This window comes from Falco punctatus (genome assembly GCF_963210335.1).
Source record: "Falco punctatus genome assembly, chromosome: 2".
Classification (NCBI taxonomy): Eukaryota; Metazoa; Chordata; class Aves; order Falconiformes; family Falconidae; genus Falco; species Falco punctatus.
In genome coordinates this window covers 46,028,240-46,045,068 of record NC_137581.1, presented here as the reverse complement: position 1 = coordinate 46,045,068, position 16,829 = coordinate 46,028,240, and the positions used below count along the sequence as shown (strand labels likewise).

The 16,829-nt window shown below is 34.8% G+C and overlaps 1 protein-coding gene across 22 annotated transcripts in view; it reads left to right on the top strand.

Moving 5' to 3' along the window:
* Positions 1–16,829, top strand: part of MYCBP2 (MYC binding protein 2) — a 202,020-nt gene that overhangs the window by 85,852 nt on the left and 99,339 nt on the right. For all 22 annotated transcript variants that reach the window (XM_080374375.1, XM_080374363.1, XM_080374371.1 and 19 more), the window contains 12 exons: positions 1,887–2,004; positions 4,022–4,226; positions 4,580–4,733; positions 7,156–7,328; positions 8,447–8,572; positions 8,681–8,808; positions 10,541–10,632; positions 11,666–11,800; positions 11,896–11,979; positions 13,180–13,276; positions 15,100–15,292; positions 15,911–16,185. In XM_080374375.1, coding sequence (XP_080230501.1) covers positions 1,887–2,004; positions 4,022–4,226; positions 4,580–4,733; positions 7,156–7,328; positions 8,447–8,572; positions 8,681–8,808; positions 10,541–10,632; positions 11,666–11,800; positions 11,896–11,979; positions 13,180–13,276; positions 15,100–15,292; positions 15,911–16,185 — 1,780 coding nt within the window. The remainder of the gene's footprint in view (positions 1–1,886; positions 2,005–4,021; positions 4,227–4,579; positions 4,734–7,155; positions 7,329–8,446; positions 8,573–8,680; positions 8,809–10,540; positions 10,633–11,665; positions 11,801–11,895; positions 11,980–13,179; positions 13,277–15,099; positions 15,293–15,910; positions 16,186–16,829) is intronic.

Below are 16,829 nucleotides of genomic sequence, written 5' to 3'. Positions count from 1 at the left end.
CATTCAGATAACATTGCTGACAGATTCAATTGCCAAAACAGAAAGACAGATAGTTTTGGTGATAACAGCTTGCATTTATGCATCAAAGAGATGAAACATTCACCTTTTTTACAAGCATAGGATTGATAATTTCATGCCTGCAGCTATCATAATTTTGAGAGAGAGAAAAAAATGTAATAAAAATATTTCCCTTTAACAGGAATGCTTTTGGATTAGTTCTTAACTATGTTTTGTTTCTGCTTTGGTGCCTTTTTGAGCTTCCTTAAAGTTAATGAGAGGCAAATGTAATATTTCTCTTGTTTTTAAAATATTTCATCATTGGTACAGCTGAACCTGTGTGTCTACGTATAATCTTACTGATGTCCAAACCTGTGTGCCTATAGACCAACAAAGGTTTCTAAATTTATGAATGCTATGTTGTGCATGCTCTACCAAATTTTATGCTGCCCTTCAGTCTCTCCATCTCCACTAGCATCACCTACTGGAAGCTACATTTGCCACAAAGCAGTAGTTTCTTTCTGTATACCTGTGTTCCCTCTCCTTCAGGTCATTAACCTATCTTCATGCTGCATTCTGCTGTTCCACATTTACGTGTGTTCACACCTTCTCATTTACCCTTTCCCTGCTGAATACATGATGCCTCTTCTTCCTCCTGCTTTCTTGACTTCTGTTTTACCTGCAATTCAGCCAAAATCAGGACATGTAGATAACCCATCTTTTTGCACATCAGCTGCTAAACAATCCCTAAGTAACCGTGGGTTGACACTTTTGTTACCGTCTAAGACAACCTGTTCTTCTTTTACATTTACCTACTTTTGAAATTGCGTGTTAAAAAGTAAGTTTAAATAGTGCTGCTGTTCTCTGGGTCAGCGTTCTCAAACAGAGTTATTTGGGAAGAAATTGTTCTTCAACTTCACAGTCTTTCTAAGTCCACAATAAATTTGAAGTCTAGGTAGACATTCATTATGGGGTTTAAAGTCTGGTATAGTTCTTTTAGGTTCCTGTTCACTTTGTTGGGATTGAGATAAAAACTTTAGGGTTTTTTTAGTATCTCATACTTCTTTCTTTTTATCTTTTCTGCTATTTCTATTCTAAATCATCACTTCAAGTTTTCTTTCTTTGCTTCTTGATCATGCTATTGGTTTGGATTTTTTCCATATTTTTTATTGGAATGGGAAATTTAATTTCTTATACCTGTCCATATTTGGGAGGCACATGGATTAGACTTTTTTCAGGTCTTTCTGGAAGACAGGAGAGGTTTGTTCTGCGTTGAGTCTAGAACTTTGATGGAGAGTGGTTTTTTAATGCGTTATTCTCCATTAGGAAGCTGATTGAGGTGGGTAGACCTCTTTCTGTAATAATTCTCTAGACAGTGATCTCAGGATGGCCTTATCAATATTGCTCCAGGTAATTGTATTAGGGTATCAACCACATAAGGCTTTAGTTGCTTCATAATGCAAACAGGGGTTTTTAAGTGCTTAACCAGCATCCTCACAGTGGAGGTTTTTTACTGCTGCAGTTCATTGCGATACGTTTTATATGCATACATGTATACACACTGATATATATTAGTGTAACTACAGTCACATTAATGAATCCTACAATTATATTAAATTAACCATTTTTGTTCTATGCTGATTTCTGAGTTTAACTGAAGAAAGGGTACTTGATCTGGTTCCCTGTAACAAGAGGGCATAACCTTAAATATCTGGTACAGTCTTTCGAACCTCTGTTAATCTCTGTGAGATGTTGCTTGAGTCTGATTCCGTATAGTATGTGAACATTGTGAATGTATTTTACGGTTACTGAAATCCTTATGTTACTAATGTATGTGTTAAATTTTTCATAAGCATATATTGATACAAAATTAATTTATTTTGATATAGGGGATGTCCCACATTGGTGCAGGCATTACCAGGTCCTAGTACACAAGTTACCGCTGGGAGCAACCATACAGCTATTCTCTTAATGGATGGCCAGGTTTTCACATTTGGAAGTTTCTCAGTAAGGAAACAGTAATATTTACTTATGGGAATAAGCTAGTAACTAATGTATTGTTCAGAGACCTTTCAAAACTGCTTATACTTGCTCTTATAGAACTACTCATGACTTCTGCATGTCTTTTGTGTCTGTTATGTCTAGAAATGTGGCATCTAATATTGTTGTGGTTAAAAAGGTATGATGCCAGAAATTCTTGTTGGTTTTCATATTTTAATGAAAGTGGTGATTTAGAACTGGCTTATTTTATAAGGTGCACTAGTTTTCTCAAACCCTTACTGTTGCAACCTTGGTTGCAAATAAATATCTATTGCATATTCTGTTACCTGTCTGTCTGCATTCATTAGAAAAAACAAGTGTCCTGTTTTTTTTCATAGAAATGGCAGTAAGTTGTAGAAGTTATGCTTATACTTGAGGGGAGATTATTTCTCAGTATAAAACAGCATAACTCTGGTACTCTTCTTTCCGCATGGTGTATATGCTCCTGAGTCCATGTGGAATCCGTTCTTATATTCACTGAATGAGCACTTCAACATCATTTAGTTCTCCTTCATCCTGATTTTAGGCCTTTGTGCTTCCTTGTCTTTGCAAAACCTCCCTTACTGCAATCTTTCTAGAGTCATTTGTTGTTTGTGCTTTCCCACTAATGTCCTTTTGCCAAAAGCTAGAGTGTAGGTACTGAGCTATATTTATGTGTTTAAAAACTACGTACTGTCAAACACAACAGAAGAGAAACTGCATCTCTGAAATCTGCCTTTTTACAAAAAATAAAGTGAAGACTGAAATTTTTCAAAGTGGAAAATCATGTTTTGAACTAAAAGTGTACCACAAGATGGCTCTTTGATTAGGTAATGTTTTGTTGTTTTTCAGACTTTTTAAGTAAGAGCTTTCGTGTCCATGTGTTTTTGAAAAGGCACTTGGACACATAAAAGTTTAGGCTTTGTTGACTTGCAGTGAAACTTGGCCCCTGAAAAACCAAATTAATTTTCAGAAATGGGATTTAAAAGCCTGTCTGTTGACTGAGGGTTTTTTTCTTTTTCTAAAAGAAAAAATAAATGTATACTACATTTAAACCACCTGTTCTGTGCATCTGGTTTTAATATTGTAATGCTTGAAAGTTTTTTGAAGACTTCATAAAGTCAAGACTAGCTCAAAAGCAAGCATGTTTCTTGAAAATGCTTTCACTAGTTTACTTACATACAGTGTTTTGTAGAAAGATGAGTAACACGCTGGACAGAGGGTATTTGCTGTACATGCGTGTTTCTTCTCCCTTACCATTTTAAATAAAAAGTTACCTTGACTTCATTAGCCTGCAATGAATTTCCTTTGCCTCAGGGAGGTAGATGGAGTCTCAACAGATTTATTGCTGCATCTCTTACTACATGCTTAAGTACAGCACAAGAACTGTTGGTCCACCTCTCAGTAACTAGTTGTACATAGAAGATAAGGCCCTAGATCTCCAGGTCAGGATGTTAAAGAGCATATGCAGAAGGGCTTGCTTAAGCATTTTATGCTGTTTTTAGCTCATTTAATGTGATAATTGATTCCTAGAGACCTCTAAGAGGTATTTGTTCAGTAAGATTTACAGTCCATATAAGTTCAGAATTGAGTGGGATATAGACTGAATCTGAATGTAGATTCCCACCCCCGCCCCCCATTAATTCATGCAGTTTGGCACTGAAGTTATTCAGGTATTAAATATTGAAGGAAAGTAATGCTTTTGTATTTGGTTCTGAAGATGGGAAGGAGGGTTATCCATCATGGAGAGTTAGTTACAGTAAAAAAAAAAAAAAAAAAGTTCACTCAAAAACCTAACTGAATAGAGAGGAAAATATCTGCCAGTAACTTGTTACTTGTATTTAAATGTGTAACACTTCGCTTAGAGTAGCCATTGCCTTTTGAAGGTAATTTTGTAGTAAACTAGCTCTTCCAGATTACTAATTTTGTATGTTGAAACTATCAAAGTAATTTATTCATCTTTGCAACTTCCTGTTACTTACTAATACTTACAATCTCTCTATAGAAAGGTCAGCTTGGTAGACCAATTCTGGATATGCCCTACTGGAATGCAAAACCAGCACCTATGCCTAACATAGGCTCTAAATATGGACGCAAAGCAACATGGATTGGAGCAAGTGGAGACCAGACTTTTCTCCGGATTGATGAAGCTCTCATTAATTCTCATGTGCTTGCTACATCAGAGATATTTGCAAGCAGGCATATAATAGGCAAGAACTCTTCTATAATATTTTAAATGCTTATAGAACTATTGGAGAAAAAATAGCTTTGGTCATGCAAACAGAATAGGAACAGGTCAAAAATGTCAATGGAGGGAATTAAAATATTTTGACTTTCTAATTATACTGCAGATGGTGATACTAGCTCCTTAAGAAATTAATTTTATTAAAAATAAGAATGTAAAAGTCTAAACTTTTCTCGCACTTAAATCTTACTACAGTTTATATTTTTGCCATAGGAGTGTATCTGTGCTTCCCTACTACATTAATGCCTCATGCATAGAAAAAGCCACGTAATGAGTGAAGTCTTTATGTCTTTCTGCTCCTTTTGCTTCCCGATCTAGGTTTGGTACCAGCTTCAATATCAGAACCTCCTCCTTTTAAATGTCTTCTGATAAACAAAGTAGATGGCAGTTGCAAAACATTCAATGATTCTGAGCAGGAAGACCTTCAAGGTTCTGGTGTGTGTCTGGATCCTGTCTATGATGTTATTTGGAGGCAAGTGTGGATTATAGCTATTAAACTCATAGTATGGAAATCTTTTAAAAATATTTTGGGAGGCTGGAGATTTGATTATGCTCATTTCCCTAGAAACAATTCTTAGTATTCTTTGTACCTTTTTTCACATGTTTTTATTTGTTCAAGTAAGCCCCAAACAAACATCTTCTTTTCCCTGATTTTTTTTTAAATTTATTTTCTTTTTTGCATCATTCTTGTTACATCTTGTGATGTTTGAGGTACCCCAATCTATTCTGCTTATTTACTGGTTTATTCTTTCCTTACTTTCCTCCATCTACTTAACACTTCACTGAATAATTTTCTTGCCATACCCAGCTTCCACAACCTTTTGTCTTAAATCTTCATCCTTCTCTCAGGAATTAGTGGTTAAGACTTGATTAGAATGGATGAAGTAATAGTATTCTTTTCAGTTCTAACATTTTGGGAGGTCAAAATAAAGATGCTTATTTAGATGATATAGACGTTCAAATTACAATTGTATTTATTTCACAGTCTTTGGGGTGGTTGCTTTCAGTGGAGTCTTAGAGCAAGCTTTGATCATAAACACTTGTTCCAAAATAGTATCATTACATTCAGTTCTTCTATAATGATGTAAAAGCTATGTTAGCCAGGATATGGGAGATAAATTTGGACTGTCATCTGAGTGCAAGGGATGGATGATGTTTAAACTGTTTGAAGACCTAGAACAAGAATAATCACTTAAGGTAGAATAAAGCAGGGAACCAGCTAGTCTGTGTTCGTCTGGAAGAGACAGTATTATGTAGGATCGTATCTTTAAAAGGTCAATGTGTCCAGAGGCTACTTGCGTCCTGCTTTGGGTGTCTTCATCCAAAATCAAGATGCAAGAACTTAATAGCCACTTAACATTGAAGCATGGGTATCTGCTAGGCGTGCTCTCTTATGACATCTGAAGTCCCACGTATGGTTGTAGTTCTGCACTGTGCACATCCCTGGGATTGTTTAAATCTCCTTAGCTAGGTACCAGTTCTTACTTAAATTATGCCGAGATTTGAAATAAGGAAGAGTAGCACCTACATCCCTTAACTCTCTCAGTCGTTACATTATCAGCTTGATGAAACACACTGAAAGACTCAATTTATGAAAAATGCAGTTGTGAGTGGCCACAGAATAGCAGTGAGTTTCAGGGGAGAAAAGGTGAGGACGCTCAACTTGATGTAGCACACTGAAATGTTTATTCAGTTTGAGGAAGTTCAAAGTCTCATGTTAAAAATATTATCATGGGTGAACATGGTTTGAGGTGTTTTGTATTGCAAAAATTTGGGGACTGTAGAACTATATCTAGAGCTTAAATACTTAACTGAAGAACGGATTATTGGAATCTGTGCAGTTTTATTTCCGTGTTATATCCCATGTTGTTTAATAGAAAATATTTTTAAAAGTCTAAAGAAGAGACATGTGAATGAACATGTCTATTAGTAGTGAAATATTTTGTATATCAATTATTATTTCTGGGCATTTTTATTCATGCCTGTTTAAATGAAGGAGCAGTTTCTCTGTACAGGGTGACAGCATTCTTGATTACATAGAGCTTAAGGATTTTCTTCACAGCTTTGACTTTTTTGAGTAGTAGTGAAATTCAAGTGGTTAAATAGTGTTGTATGTATGTGTGTGCATAAACTTGCACATTGCTAACTCATTGAAATCCTGAATACATATGGTGTTCTATAATGTTTTTAGTTAAAACTATTTCTCTGTTGGTTAGGCCATCTTCACCCCATATGGATTTTTAGAACAGTGTACCAAGTGAAAATTCCTTTTGTGCTTATTCTGTTTCTTCTTTCTACATAGTGATATCAAAGAGCACATTTTTTTACTTTTCTTGTTCTCCATGTTAACCTGTAGTATAGAAAGTCTTTGTATTCCCTTGTTTATGCTGCCCTTTTCTATAATCCCTTAAAAATTCATAAGGTGGTGTTACCCATTTTAAAAAGCCCAAACAAATTATGTTGGATTTCTCAAGATCTTTTTACTCTTATTTGAAGGTGAGTAACCCTTTTACTTTCACTTGGTATCTTTATCATTTATAGCACATCTGCCATTATATCTAGTACTTTTCTAGTTACTTGATGCTTCTTAATAGTTTATACCGGTTTTACTATTTATTAGCTTGGAAAAGTATCAACATTTTCTGAATTTTTAAACCCATATTATGACTGTTTGGCAAGTATGATAAGAATGTTTTTGTGTCTTTCCATTTGCTAGTGTGTTAAGCTAGTAAAGTTTGTATGAATTTGGTGTAATGGTGTTCAATTTTAAGAGTTTGTACTTGCAGACCTACATTATACATTAAGTAGCTTATAAAATTTAATTATCAGTTAGATTTTTATATTTTTTAGTAGGTGAAATGTTTGTTTTTTTACTCTGTTTCGTCTTGCTCTAGGTTTCGACCAAACGCTAGGGAACTGTGGAGTTACAATGCAGTAGTTGCTGATTCCAGACTTCCCTCAGCTCCAGACATGCAATCCCGGTGTAGTATTTTGAGTCCAGAACTTGCTCTACCAACAGGTTCCAAAGCTCTAACCACCAGATCTCATGCAGCTTTGCACATTCTAGGTATACACTTGTAGTTGATAAGTCAGAAGCTTAAGTGAAATAAAGAAACATTACTTCATGTATAAATGAATTGTAATCTAACAGCTTTCTGAATTTTTTGAGTTAAAATTTTACTTCGTAATCTTTCACCCTTGCTCTTAATGCTTATGATCTGGCTGATATGCATTAATTTTAATCAAAATAGATTTCTTCTGTTATCTTAATGATGCTAGAGGATTTTAGAGTTCTGATGGAACCTGCTACTAGAGGTTAGCATAATAAAATAAGAGAGCACCTTAGATGATCTTTTTGGACAGTCTGCAGAATAAAGTCAGTACTGTTAAAATTAATCTCGAGTCTCCAAAAAAAAGTAATCTTGAATAAGCTATTTTTATTTTAATGTAAATGCAGTATCTAAAATTAGAATTTACTCTTTTCAGTTTTGTATAGTGGGGCACTAAGAATAATGTGATTTCCTTTGGTAGTCTAAAAAGCCTACCAAAACAAAAAATAATCCCACTGTGTTCATGTATAAACTGACCACATGCAACATACCCAATACCCCAAAGCACAGATTTGGAAGTTATTTTAGCTCACTTGCTCACTGATTATGATGAGTTCCTTGTCCTGCTCCCTTCACTGTGTGTTAGAGATGTGATAAATTTTAATTTGAACAGCACTTTTTTGTGTCTGAGTCAGAGTAAGGCATGTCAGGTACCCATGTACGTGAAACAAAATGCCTTTTACGAATGCTCTCAAATCTATCCATAATTCAGTTACTGCTTCAACTCTTTTTTGGTAATATGGGAAATGTAAAAAGGAAAAAAAAAGGTCAAAATGAAGATGTTGCTCGCAATTTAGTTACCACTGGAAAAGTTTGGACACCATTTCAATCTCTTTTCTTGGTTATTCTGTAAAATTAATAAATTAAATTAAATTGATCTTCAGTGCTGACCCTTGAGATTCTACAGCAGTGACCCTTGACCTAATCAAAGCTATAATGATATTGGGTAACATATGTGTGGTTTAGGGACAAAACAGGTTGCTTTGATCTTTTAAACTAGTATTCATTTCCATTTCATTGATTATAATCAACAGTAAGAAATTTTGAATTCTTCTTTTTTTTTACTTTCTTTTAGGTTGTCTTGATACTTTGGCTGCTATGCAGGACTTAAAAATGGGTGTTGCAAATACAGAAGAAGAGACTCAAGCAGTAATGAAAGTTTATTCTAAAGAAGACTACAGTGTTGTTAACAGATTTGAAAGTACGTACCTAGCAAAATTTTATAGGACAGTTTTTTCAAGCTTGCAGAATAAAAGACTAAAATAGATTAACTGTATTTTTGTTGGGGTTGGGTTTTTTTTTCTTGCAGGTCATGGAGGAGGCTGGGGTTATTCAGCCCACTCAGTAGAAGCAATCCGTTTCTGTGCTGATACAGATATTTTGTTAGGTGGTCTTGGTCTTTTTGGAGGTAGGGGTGAATACACTGCTAAAATAAAGGTAAGTTTTTTGGTTCTGTTTTAAACAATATTATGACTCAAAATCAGAACTTTAGAAATGCCGTCTAAACCCATGTTTTTTTTTTCTTGATGAATGAGTGGTTTACTATAGATTAAATGCATTAGTAATAGAACTAGAAAAATACTTCTTAGTGAGAAAGCAGGTGAAGGTAAGGTAGGTGAAGTAGAGATCTGAGAATTACTATTCTTGTCAAAAATTGGCCCATTCGTACCTTCATAAATGCAATGCCATCTGAAAGGTGTCTTGAACAGATATGGTAGTGGGTCAAATTGTTCTGTGACCCATTTACACAAAGCTCAGAGGTCCACCTGCAGAAAATTGGTGTTGTAGGCTTCAAGTTGGAATCGCGTCCTGTGTCAGGATACATGAGGCACTGCTGCTCAAAGCCAGAAAAAGAATGCTTATCAGTAGCTGGAATTCCTTTGGTACCAGCTGAGTCATTGCTTCCCACTGACTGTACCACTTCTTTCTCAGACTGCTCTCATAGCTTCTCAGCTGGGATTCTTCAACTGAGAGTGAATGGCATCAAACATACTTAACATCGCTTTATGCCAAACGTGAGGATGATTAGGGCTGGAGCTTATGTGCTGATTTAGAATAAATAAAAAAATAACCTCGCTTTGCCTAAAAAAGCTCACGTAAACGCATAGTGTGGTAACAGCTCTGCTTTCAGATAATTAGCTTCTGTTCCTGCATTTAATAAGGATTTCAGAAACTCCCCAGAAGATGTTGTAAAGGAAGGATCTGTCTGAGATTTATATTAGATGTGTATGTTCAGAATGTGTTGTTGTTACTTGTCATTTAGTGGGTTTTATTGAGTTTTCTTCTGTTTCAGAGGAATAGATATTAAGGTTTCATTTAGGGAAATGGGTGGACTGTGCTTAACAGTAACATTTGCATAAAACAACAGGAGATCCAAAATAAAGTAGTTGTACTTTATTCTAGTTGACCACAATGATCAAGGATTGCAAATAATTAAGGAAAGCCAAGAAACTAAAAAAAAAATAAAAAACCCACTAATGTTCAAATACTAAAGGTAGTAACACTATGAAAGGACTCTAGTATTACTAATTTTTTCAATTTGTTTCCTGTTGTGTCTGGTTATCTTATAGCCAAGAAAAGATTTGCCAGTCCTGTCATACATAGATAAACTGTGTATTAAATAGACGTTTCAACAGAAGACCACATGTATTATGGTCTTTTTTGAAACTCGTCAAACTGTAGAAATGATTTTTGACTAAGAAATCCACGTTCTTTTGAAAAAGTTCTTTATTGTCTTTTGTCCTAGTCACTAACTGTTTATGACACTATTGACTAGCTCTGCTAAACAGTCAAACTGTTCCTTTCCAGAGAAACTGAGTGCATCTTCACTGCATTTCAGTCTATGACAGAAAGCCTGTGTCTTCTGCCCTACTTCAGATGCTCCGCATTTGTCTTGCTGCAAGATTTAGGGAGTTTCTCCACTTAAGAATATATCTGTGTATAAGGCTGGGAGGTCACTGTCAGCTGCTATTTTTTAACAGTTAATGATATTACAAAATCCTGACTTCCAGATGGGAATCTGCCTGTCAGTGATGGTAACTAGCAATTACTTTTGGGAAGGGGAGAGATTAATAGTAGACAGTTTCCAGAATGCCAGACAGGAAGAAGTGGTATTGTGAGGTTTCTAACACGTAAGACTTATTTTTTTCCTTTTTTCTTGCTCCACCAGTTGTTTGAATTGGGTCCAGATGGGGGAGACCATGAGACTGATGGAGACCTTCTTGCTGAAACAGATGTCTTAGCATATGATTGTGCTGCTAGGTAAGATGTTTTCCTTACCCACTTCTACCTACTTCTTGATGTTTATTTTTATTTTATTCATACACTTTTGAAACTCACTTTAAATATCAACAGAGATGACCTACATCAGTAGCAGTTTGTAGCAAGTTATGTAAAACTTACACTCAAAGTGCATTGGGTAAAGTAGTAAAACTCCTAAACATTATGGTGCTAAATTAAAAGAAGGAAAAATTATCACACGCTTCCTGTTGTATAGATCAAAGTCAAATCCCATATTCCTGTGGTAAGACAAAACAAAATGTTGCAGCAGCTCTTTTGAATACTTCTATCAAAAGGACGCTTTCAAGCACAAATGGGTATTTGCATTAAACAACTCATCATTAAACTTATTACAGTATAAAATTACCATAGCCAAAAGAAGGGTTATTGTGCTTCAGCTCATTAGAATACAAGCAGTTACTGCTTGAAAGATATTGTGCATATGGATGGAGTTAGCCATGTTTTAGCTGCTTTTTCATTCCCTGTTATGAAATAATTTAACATTCAAATAATCCATGAATAATTATTTTAAGTTTAATTCTTATGTATCACTAGTCCTAACTATATATTGTATTACTTTCTGAAATATTCATGTGTAATTCCTAAGAATTTGCCTATAAGCTCTTCTCATTTACAAAAATTTTCTGGAATTGAATTAAAATGATATAATTAATACTTTATAATTAATACTCTACTTGCAATATTATGTTTGAAGTGTAATTGGGGTTTGTCTGTTAATTTAACTTAATCTCTCCTTACTCTATTTGGCATTTGGTATCTGTTTCAAAATGCAAGATCAGGCTAGGCTTAGGCATCTGTAGGTCCTTCTGAATTATTTTTTTTTATTGCTACCATATTTTTCAATGAAATATTTTTAAAAGTTGAATATAAATAAATACCTGAAATTAATAATTTAATGCCATTAATTTTCTGTTTTCTAAGCAGGGTGTAATTCGTCAAAGATTAATCTAAAACCTAATTGACATACATCTTTTTTAAAATTTACTTTTACCAGAGAGAAGTACGCAATGATGTTTGATGAACCGGTACTCCTGCAAGCTGGCTGGTGGTATGTAGCTTGGGCAAGAGTGTCAGGACCTAGCAGTGACTGTGGATCTCATGGACAGGCCTCTATTACTACAGATGACGGGTACATGGTTTTTTTCTACATCTCTTTTAATGCCAAATAAAAAACATAAGGGATCTAATATTACTTGAATAATTATTGGATTATTTCTCTTTCAGTGTTGTATTTCAGTTTAAAAGTTCCAAGAAATCAAATAATGGTACAGATGTTAATGCGGGGCAGATACCACAGTTACTGTACAGGTAATATTTTGATCTCTATTTAGACCATTTATTGACAAGTTTTTAAAAAGAAGCCCTGTTAAAGTAAGCGTATGTTTCATGAAATCATTATTGTATTAAGCTAAGGAGATCAGTATCTGAAAAATTTAGGGAATGCTTAGTGTCTTGGAAAAAAGCAATAAATCCATTATACTAAAATGTATTTCTTCTGTACAGTCTCATAATTTCATCTAACATACTTCAGTTTTTTACTGGTTGGGAAGTAGTCTGTGTAGTAGGCCTCAGTTTAGGAGCAGTATACTGTCAAACAGGTGATTTTAAGGAAAAAAATAAACAAAACCCAAGGAATTGTGCTTTAGAGTAAGTTACCATAAATTTATTATTTTCACAATAAATGGTATGTAACTTTTAAAAGCAAGAACCCTTTCACTGTATTGCTAATATATTTCAGATTTCCTCAGATATATGCAAGACCTAATCGTTACATATTGTGTGTATAAATACATAAATAATTATTCCCCTCTGCCCTCACATTGATTCTGAAACTTGGAATTTCTTCATACCAGTTCTCTTGCTGTGTCCTTTCTAAGCACGTCCTTTCCAGGGTCCCTTGTCAGAACAGCTGACTGATGCCAGTAAGCTTTGTGTCCATAGACCCATATCTCTCCAGAGGAAGGTTTTGTTTTGACTGATTCACATTAAAATCCTGGCATAACCTATTAATTGTTTTGGGTGGTTTCTGTGGAGAGATGGCTGCAGCCAAAGACAAACAAGCCTTGGGGACCTCTGAGGGAGGAATATGGCTGAAAAGCCATGAGTAGCCCAAAAGGAAAGGTGCTGCAGTGACAGGTTCTTCCTGTATTTTTTACCTCCATTATGTTTTATCTCCACAAAACTAGTGTTCTTTAAGGATTAACACTTCTAGTCTTAAAAATGTCATCTGAAGAAATACAGTAAACACTTGTAATAATTGAATATGTAATTAAATCTCAACTTTATTATCAATTGTCACAATTCTGCCAGCTGAACAGAATTCAAGATATTTGATTACTGGCCTAGAACAATTAGGAACTAGAGAAAGTTCTGCTGAAATTTAACATTTTTTGGATAATTACCTTAAACTTCCCTTGCACTTTTGTTCCACTTGAATAATACAAGCTGTCAAAACTGCTAAAAGTAAAAAGTGCTGATTTCAAGTTAGTTCTTAATTTGTTCTTCCAGGCTGCCAACAAGTGATGGCAGTGCATCCAAAGGAAAACAGCAAACGAGTGAACCTGTGCATATTTTAAAGAGATCTTTTGCCAGAACTGTCTCAGTGGTGAGTATTATCAAGTATCTTGTGTGTTTCCTGTAGGCTCATTCATACTTAGAAAACAGAGATGTATATGTGGAAATGACTAATGATTTTTTTAGTGTCTGCTTTATCAAGCAGAGGTTATGTACACTGATGTATAAAACATTGTAATTATTTACTTTTTGTGAAGATTTCAGATGTAAACTTAAATCTAAGCTAAGCTTGGTATTGACCTAAGGATGAGAGCCTAGAAATGTGTATGTTTACAAGGTTGAGTTACTTAGTTTTGGTATTGGTTTTTTGGGGTGTGGGGTTGAGTTCATACTTACTGGTTGTATTCAATGTAGAACCCTTACTCCCTGCCAAGGAATTAATTTTAGCAGGCTCTTTAGAGTTTTGAGGGATCTTTACTACATGCTCTCTTCCATGGCTTTTAAATAACTGTCATTAATTAGTTGTTGGTGAGATTCATCTTCCTCTGGGATGCATTCCAATATACATTGAGAATCAGATGGCTTTTAATTAAACTTTGATAAATTGAGGTAAGGAGTATTTAATAGGCACAGTGAACTGCAACTATTAATAGAAGAGAGTCTGCAGTTATTCACATACAAGGAGGTTAGTCGAGTTTTGAGGAACACTGCATTAAGTTGAAAAGCAGTATTGTCGTGCAGGGTAAGGCCAATTCTGTCTTCATGTTTTTGAACTACAGTCCCTTCCTTATATGTTACAAGCAGTGATTATTTTCAGTTCCATCCTATTCTATGTTTTATACTGCATAGCAAGTACTCTTAGTATTCTCAGCTGATTGTTACATTGAAGTTACTGCCACCATACAAACACTTGCAGTCCAGTTTTCTTAACTGGTTTGCTTTCTCTCATTTATGTATTCTCTATTTCTTCAGTATTTCTTAATGATTAGGATGATCGTCCGCTCAGGTTTCTTCTACACAATTTGCATGTTTAGTAAACATATTATCAACATATTGATAGTTACTCTTACTGTATGTTTGCTTAAAAATATTTGCATTAAGTTATGGTCTCCTGTGGCTTTTAATACTTCACATTGTATCATCCCTCTTCATTATCTTGCTGCTGTTATCCCTCACCACAGAGGTGAACTGGGATAAGAGTAAAGTTTTGACTTTCTGAATCATTAGTCATAACTAACTTTGAACAATCAGTTCAATTGTTGCAGCTTGAAGGTATTCCATACCAAATACTTGTAGTTTGCCTTCTGAGGCACAACTTTATGAAACTATCAACCACATGTAATAGTAGTAGGAACAAAGTTTTGGACAAATAAAACTTTTTAATTCCTCAGATATCTCGTGTCCTATCATGTGCTTCTGTTGAATGTTCAAGTACTGTAAATGTGATATAGTTCCCATGCTCCTGCAGATCATAACTGTTTAAAAACAAAGTGAAGACAGCCCTGATAAGTCTTTACTGTTATGACAAGAATGTATTCTGTTAAAAGTAGGTATTAGACTATTCATACACAGATGAAACACATATAATTTCCAGAAAATTCTGTATTACAGATGAATACAAACAGTTGTTAGTTCTTAAATAACTAAGAGACTTCCACACACATAATAATATATGTTATAAATTGCTTTTAACATGTTATTATAGTGAAGTGTTCCCTACATTGTCAGTGCTCTTTTGTTCTCAAGGACAATGGGATTTGTGTGTTGTGTGGTAGGTATGTATAGACATAAATACATTTTTATAACAAGAATGGACACAGATGTTGTTTGCTTTTCATCTTATACTGATGCTGAAAGTTCACTTTTTTTTTAACACAAAATCTGTCTTCTGTGTCTTTCATAATCCTGACATAGGAATGCTTTGAATCTTTATTGAGCATCCTTCACTGGAGCTGGACAACACTGGTGCTGGGAGTTGAAGAACTGCGTGGACTTAAAGGATTCCAATACACTGCTACTCTTTTGGATTTAGAAAGGTTGCGTTTTGTGGGCACTTGCTGCCTGAGGTTGCTGAGGGTCTACACCTGTGAAATATATCCAATATCGGGTATTGCTTTTAATCACTTGTTTGATATTTATCAGCAAATAATAATCCACAGGACATTCAATATTTCATCTAAGTATTCATGTAGGATTTGCTAGAAGATGAAAATGGCCTACACAGATGGTTTTATTGGAATAGTTAAGAGACTGGATATTTGCGATTATCTGTATAACCAAGCATCCAACAGCACATGTTTACACTGTAACTTGTGTGTATTATTTACTTGTGTGTAAAGTTAATCTTCTGTTGGTCTTGACAGTTAAGTTCATTTGGGCTATACATTCTTTTTTGCCATTTCTGTACATAGTAGTTTCTTTGGTGGTGAGCACAATTTAAATTTGAAAGACAGTTTCTGTTTTTCATGCCTGTAGTTTAACAACACTCATATTAAAATTCAGTGTATATTATGAAAGACTGGAAAACTGGAAGTTTCTAATGTTCAGTTTTTGTTGATGTAGTTTAACCACTTTCACTGTTTTCCTTTTGAAATCAACTTCTCTGAATGTAGATTCATTAATTTTGCTAAATTCTTGTTGTTTTATTTGCATGTAAAATGTGCATCTAATATGAAAATGTTTTGTTTATTGTACATTTAACACTCCTCTTTGTGTAACCTTCTAGCTACGGCTAAGGCAGTTGTAGAAGAAACCAGCAAACTGGCAGATTGCATTGGAAAAACTAGGACCTTGCTGAGAAAAATTTTATCTGAAGGTGTTGACCATTGCATGGTGAAGTTGGACAATGATCCACAAGGATATCTCAGTCAGCCTCTCAGTCTTTTAGAAGCTGTTCTTCAGGAATGCCATAATACGTTCACAGCTTGCTTTCATTCATTTTATCCAACACCAGCTCTCCAGTGGGCATGTCTTTGTGACTTGCTGAATTGTTTGGACCAGGTACAATAAAATGGCACAAGCAAATATTAGAACTGAGCTTGCCCTTTTTCTCAAAGAGAAGCCAAGCAGTATTTATCCTCATTTGCAACTTGAATTCTGCTGTGGTTTGTTTGGGTTTTTTTAATAATTGGGGTTTGTTTTGATTTTGGTGTTTGTTTTGGTTTTTAAAGTGTCCAAGTTCAACAAGAGCCTAGGAACTTCTCTCTCCCTTAGCAGTAAGATTCTCTTACTGCTTTTTCTGAAGAAAATTTGTGGTGCTGATAACTCAACACCTGCTTCTTCAGTGTTGAGGCCATGCCTTATAGTGATTACTCGTGCTGCATGTTGTTCAGGAGCATACATGTGGCGTTTTTAATAGTCATCATTAGTACTTGAGTAATTTCTTATTAATAAATGTTACAACAGTGTTGTGATCCAGCAAAGTACTTGAGAAGATGGCAATATTATTCTATAATCAACAGCTTTCTTCTATCTTGCTTATTGTGAATTGAGCATCCCACATCGAAACAGTGTAGTCGCTTGCTTACAACAGTGAGCTCTAAACAATTTGATGTGTTGCATAAAAATTTATTTAGCATATAAAATTTGAGGAAGAATCAGTTCTTTAATATGTTATTCGTATTAGATTTATCAATTATAATAAG